The sequence below is a fragment of the Aedes albopictus genome, chromosome 3 (genome assembly GCF_035046485.1).
Source record: "Aedes albopictus strain Foshan chromosome 3, AalbF5, whole genome shotgun sequence".
Taxonomy (NCBI): domain Eukaryota; kingdom Metazoa; phylum Arthropoda; class Insecta; order Diptera; family Culicidae; genus Aedes; species Aedes albopictus.
Genome location: NC_085138.1, coordinates 127,892,147 through 127,898,579, shown reverse-complemented (window position 1 = coordinate 127,898,579; position 6,433 = coordinate 127,892,147). Strand labels below are relative to the sequence as shown.

The 6,433-nt window shown below is 45.8% G+C and overlaps 1 protein-coding gene across 1 annotated transcript; it reads left to right on the top strand.

The window, feature by feature from the left end:
- Positions 1-1,764: 1,764 nt before the first annotated feature.
- On the top strand, positions 1,765-3,140 carry LOC134292012 (uncharacterized). Its single transcript, XM_062860636.1, has one exon. The coding sequence runs from the start codon at positions 1,904-1,906 to the stop codon at positions 2,915-2,917; it is 1,014 nt and encodes a 337-aa protein (XP_062716620.1). The 5' UTR covers positions 1,765-1,903; the 3' UTR covers positions 2,918-3,140.
- The last annotated feature ends 3,293 nt before the right edge of the window (positions 3,141-6,433 follow it).

Genomic DNA, 6,433 nt, shown 5'->3' with positions numbered 1-6,433 from the left:
GATATTGAGGACCTACAATGAAGAATTTTTTTGGAACTACACCATAGACTTCCATTTTTTTCGTCAAATCGTGCTTATTTTATTGGAACTTGACCTTTAATAACAAATTTATTCAAAGATTTAAATTGTGAGACACCTTGGGCGTTAACGGGTTATTGATTTCAATTCTACCATGGTCCCGATTTACAATTACAAAAAAAATCTGTTGGCAGCCAGATTCGAACCAAGAACCTTCAGATCACCAGGCTCGCACGCTACTACTAGGCTATTGCTCTGGTTGATAAGAGAGGAAACAGAACGCACATAAGAAGCGATTGTTGGTCGATGATTAAGTTTTACCATGGTAAATTTGAAAACATTTTTATGCTTTGCATTACCGCAAGCCGTATTTCAGTGTATGTTAATTCTTTATGTGGCGCTTTCTGATTTTCCATGAAGTGTTTCTAGTTTTTAGAGTTGCAATAAATAGGCCGCCACAACCTTCACCATGCCAAAAACAACAATACAACTCAATCCAATTTTTTACGTAGGGGTTGTGTGCTAGTAGTGGACCCTGCGCGTATAGTGGACCCCCCACAGAAAAACTCGAATATAAATGCCCAAATCAACTGTTTTCAGGCAACTTCCACCGGGGGAACATCAATTACATTGCTACACAGCAGTTCCTGGCAAACGAATTGCCCAGCGGCCACAAAAATCGATTATTTTAACTATTTAATGAATGTAAACACTCAAAAGGGTCCACTATAGGCACATTCAGGGAGGGTCCACTATAGGCTCCGTCAGCAGCGTGACAGATAACATGGAAATCAAATGGGGGGTCCACTATAGGCGCCGATATATTTGTAAATAATCCTATAGTGGACCCCGGTGGGGTCCATTATAGGCAACATCGATGCATATTTTCAAATGCGTATTTCACTGGAATAATATATTAATGTTGTATGTTTGACGTTCTTAACATAAAGAGGGGACATGAAAATTGTTATAAAACTCCACTTTGGAACAATCCAATGACGTAAAATAGCTAAAAAGCCGCAGAAATAAATTTCGATGGCTTAGGGGGTCCACTACTAGCACCCAAACCCTACATCGGTAACCGAGCAAAAAAAAACTGTACAGGAGTCCCATATACTTTTTTTGACACATGTCATCAATGGCTAAATAAATAGCGCCGAAACGTCGGATAGAACAAAACTATCCGTTTTGATCCCTTGGCATTGGAAGCTAGAAGAGAAGAAATTATCCAGTCGAATTACTCTATTGAGAAAAGGACACAAATGTGGAAAATGGTCCCTTCTGGCAAGTGGTTTTCTGGCATATGATCTATTAGGAAATGATTTTCTAAGAAACGTCATACTATCAAAGATTACAGTTACAAACCTCAACTGAACGTCAGCTGCACTGCACCTACCATATCATAGCAAAATCTCATACATATAACCATCACTTCACGATTGATTACCACACTGTCACGCATTTGTCACCTCACCTTCAGCCACACATCAATAAATTGAACGCGCAATCAAAGAGATTTACAGTTCCGCTGAATTGGTCTTGTATTCCGCCCTCATCTGCAGGATCCTCGTGGCGCATTCACATGTCCCAGCAGACGTGTAACCTGTTGGAGCAGGCCGGCGGATACATAATCGAACCACGTGGACCCATCGAGATCAAGGGCAAGGGGAAAATGCACACCTACTGGCTGCTCGGCAAGAAGGGCTTCGACAAAGTGCTTCCAACGCCACCGCCGATTGGGTGAGTATCTATGAAGGGATTACGATTGAAAATTCATTAACTTAAGTGGGATTTAAATCTGTTCCATTATTTCACGCCGTCACTCGAAAGGGAATCACATGGGTAAGCGCCTGGAAGCTGTTTAATATTAATTGCCTTTTGATGTATGTATGTGGTGGTGACAATTAATTTTTTGATTTTTTTTCTTAGCTTGGATATAGCAATTCTACGAAAGTCACTGTTCCAGTCGGAACAGAATAATCAACAGCAATTCACAGTTGCTTCCGGTAGCCATAATGGTTCCACGACTAATCACTCGTCCAGTCATTCTCCATCCGTGGCGGGTGAATCGATAGACGTTAAAGTGGAAATCACGCCTCCCGTAGGATCGGACAATCCGCAACTAGCTCAGTCCTTCTCAGTAGACTCAAACTCCAGCAACGCCAACAACTGCACACTCAACATGACAGATTTCCAGTCGAAAACCGCACTGCCGAGTCCTCAGGCAAGAAAACTGTCCGAAATAGTAACCGACACGGCATTTCTCAGTGCAAACTCCAGCTTCAACCGGTTGAATCCATCCCCCACGGGCACCACCTCGACTAGATTGATCAAACGAATCGAGGAGCTAATGGACCTGAGCTCACCCTACAACTACTACAAGTGTCTAAGCCCTAGTGAAAGCAATCTATCTCAATGCATCGACAACCGCTACCACGGCTACCAAATCAACCGCCTGGACTGCTCCAGCAAACCCGGATCAACGCGTTTCCTTCGACGTCAGTTCAGCCTGGACAAAGATGACGTCTCTCCGTCGATGCACACCAGCCAAAAGGCAACGCTGGATACAATCTCCTCCATATCGATCGACCGGGAGCAGCTGGCCCGAATGGGTACCCTATCGTCGATCCCGTCCATCTCTTCAACCACATCTGTGTCGCTGGGCTCGAAGACGCAACGAGCCATCCACAAGCAGCAATCGGCTAGCGTAGCGCAGGACCTGGAGAAAATCGAAGAAATTCCCATCTCGCCGCAGTCGTTCCTGCTGAACCACACCACCACCAGTAGCAATAGCACCTCAAGTCTGACCTCGGATGTGAACGACAAGACGCGAACGCGGACCTCGATCCAGAACGGCAAGGAACTGTGTCTGAGCATTGAGGCACTGGGGTTGAGGTGAGCGTAACTGGACCATGTTCGGCCGGCTGGTCATGTTCGGCTGTACAGTAGTTTGGAGCGATGAGGCGCGATGTTGGTCAGTGGCGAATCGAATGGCAATAGCTCTGATTGATTAGTTGCTGGGATTCATTAGAGTGACTCAATTTATCACATAGATTTTCGACTCATGGTTTCATAATGTACTTTGTACACTTTTACCACTTGCGTAAAAAGAGGGAGTTCAATTCAGTGCAGGCCAACGACATAGTTTTTATGATAGCGAATTATAGCATAGCATAGCATAGCCGACCGTACACATCCTGGGGTGGCTGTCGATTGAGTCGTTTAATGCGCCAGAAAAGTTGCCTGGGACTTGACAAACCTTTCATTTAACGAACTCTCGACACCTGGCCAGGTCCTTACGATCAGCGGGGATGGGAGGGAAATGTTGATTAGATATCTACTCAGAATATGTCCAAGAACTTGGCCCACTTCATAGATATCTGGAGTTGGAAATTGGGTAGGGTTTATTCATTTCATTTATTTAGTTCACATCAAATTCATGATAATACTGAATCAACAATTTGCCGCCATAATACTCGATTTGCAGCTGCAGCTCTCCAACGTCGGTCACGCCCAACACTCGCCAGATCACGCTCCACCTGGTCCGCCCATCGTGCTCTCTGCGCTCCACGCCTTCTTGTACCAACCGGATGGTTAGCAAACACCAACTTTGCAGGGTTGTTGTCCGGCATTCTTGCAACATGCCCTGCCCACCGTATCCTTCCAGCTTTGGCCACTTTCTGGATGCTGGGTTCGCCGTGAAGTGCAGCGAGCTCGTGGTTCATTCTTCTCCGCCACACACCGTTCTCCTGCACGCCGCCGAAGATCGTCCTTAGCACCCGTCGCTCGAAAACTCCGAGTGCTTGCAGGTCCTCCTCGAGCATCGTCCATGTCTCGTGTCCGTAGAGAACCACCGGTCTTATTAACGTCTTGTACATGGTACATTTGGTGCGGGGGTGAATCTTTTTTGACCGCAGTTTCTTCTGGAGCCCATAGTAGGCACGACTTCCACTGATGATGCGCCTTCGTATTTCACGGCTCACGTTATTGTCAGCCGTTAGCAAGGAACCGAGGAAGACGAATTCTTCTACCACCTCGAAAGTATCCCCGTCTATCGTAACATTGCTGCCAAGGCTTGTCCTGTCTCGCTCAGTCCTACCTACCAGCATGTACTTTGTCTTAGCCGCATTCACCACCAGTCCGACCTTTGCTGCTTCACGTTTAAGGCGGGTGTACTGTTCTGCCACCGTTTCAAATGTTCTGGCAATAATATCCATGTCATCCGCAAAACAGACAAATTGGCTGGATTTCGTGAAGATCGTACCCCGGCTGTTGAGCCCGGCTCGTCGCATAACACCTTCCAGGGCGATGTTGAATAGTAGGCAGGAAAGTCCATCACCTTGTCGTAGTCCCCGTCGAGATTCAAATGAACTGGATAGCTCACCCGAAATCCTTACGCTGTTCTGCACACCGTCCATCGTTGCTCTTATCAGTCTAGTCAGCTTCCCGGGAAAGCTGTTCTCGTCCATGATTTTCCATAGCTCTGTGCGGTCGATACTGTCGTATGCCGCTTTGAAGTCGATGAACAGGTGATGCGTTGGGACCTGGTATTCACGGCATTTCTGGAGGATTTGCCGTACGGTGAAGATCTGGTCCGTTGTCGACCGGCCGTCGATGAAACCGGCTTGGTAACTTCCCACGAACTCATCTACTTTAGGTGAAAGACGACGGAAGATGATCTGGGATAGCACTTTGTAGGCGGCATTCAAAACGGTGATCGCTCGAAAGTTCTCACACATTAATTTGTCGCCTTTCTTGTGGATGGGACAGATTATCCCTTCCTTCCACTCCTCCGGTAGCTGTTCAGTTTCCCAGATCTTGACTACTAACTGGTGCAGACAGGTGGCCAACTTTTCCGGGCCCATCTTGATGAGTTCTGCTGCGATACCGTCCTTACCAGCCGCTTTGTTGTTTTTGAGCTGGTGGATGGCACCCTTAACTTCCCTCAGCGTGGGAGTTGGTTCGTTCCCGTCCTCTGCTGCACCAACATAGTCATTTCCTCCGCTGCCTTGGTCCTCCGTGCCTACATTCTCTTCGCCATTCAGGTGCTCGTCGAAGTGCTGCTTCCACCTTTCGATCACCTCACGTTTGTCCGTCAGGAGGCTCCCTTCCTTATCCCTGCATATTTCGGCTTGCGGCACGTAGCCTTTGCGGGATGCGTTGAGCTTCTGGTAGAACTTGCGTGTTTCCTGTGAACGGCACAGCAGTTCCATTTCCTCGCACTCCACTTCTTCCAGGCGGCGCTTTTTCTCCCGGAAGAGACGGGTCTGCTGCTTCCGCTTCTGTCTGTATCGCTCCACATTCTGTCGGGTTCCATGCTGCAGCATTACCGCCCGCGCTGCATCCTTCTCCTCCAGAACCGCTCTGCACTAGGGTTTAATGGGGTGCTTTACTTGGCGAAAAAGCGTATGATAAATTGTTATGGTTTAATCATTTACCTGGTTACCGCTGAAAAGTAAATATAATTATAAGGCAGGTCGCACAAATTTCGTAGCGAGAACAGCCCTAGACCATAGTTATGAGGATTGCCTCCTTCCCGTCGAATACCAAATACAAAGATTGGAGACTTGTATCTGCCTTTTCGACAAGACTGACGCAATCCTCCAACAGTCGAGAGTTGTCCTGGCCTCGTCCTTGCGACTGCTGAGGAATATGAGGAATCTGAAAGGATGGTTAGTTTTGGACACCTATGAAAGATGTAGAAAGTTCTATGATTTAGTGGAAGAGTACTCCAAAGGATGCGGTTGGGCAATGTTCAGGCACACCATTATTAGACTGCTTCAAGTAAGTTATCTGCCCAATACGTCCTAGCTTCCTTGTCATCGGCTTTTATTTGAGTAACTTAATTTTTCACTTGAGAATCTGAAATATTAGATAATATTGACATTGACGTCGAATATAATGTTTATATACTTCTGCAGAAATATTGACATTGACGTCGAATATAACGGTTATATATTGCAGAAATAAGCAGAACATTGATTGGTTTGTCCTTCTTTCTAAAATAAACGAGATAAGAATCAAGAAAAGTTGCCGGAAAAAAATTTACTCTGGAAGATGTGGATGTTTCAGCAGGAGCTGCAGGACAATCATCCTTTTTAGAATTTGGCGAATCCCCGTCGGTTTCCATAGTAGGAAATCAACGGGGAATACTGGTCAATTCACAAACAAAATTTAAAAAAAAAGGTAGGAATCAAAAAATATTAAAAAAAATAAAAATAAAGTGATACTTCACCAAATCCAAGAAACACCAATGAATAATATAATCTTGAGAAACTTCTTAGCCAAGGAAGATTTGAAAAGCTTCGCGCTTGAATGCTTCGAAAATCCGACTCCAAACGTCCCTTCAAAATAACGCGAGAAAATCCAGCCACGTCAATTAGCTCTTGTCAAACACGTCAATCGATATTGCACC

Coding starts and splice junctions, on each gene's coding strand:
- LOC134292012 (XM_062860636.1), top strand. CDS start 1,904: ATGTATGTGGTGGTGACAATTAATTTTTTGATTTTTTTTCTTAGCTTG.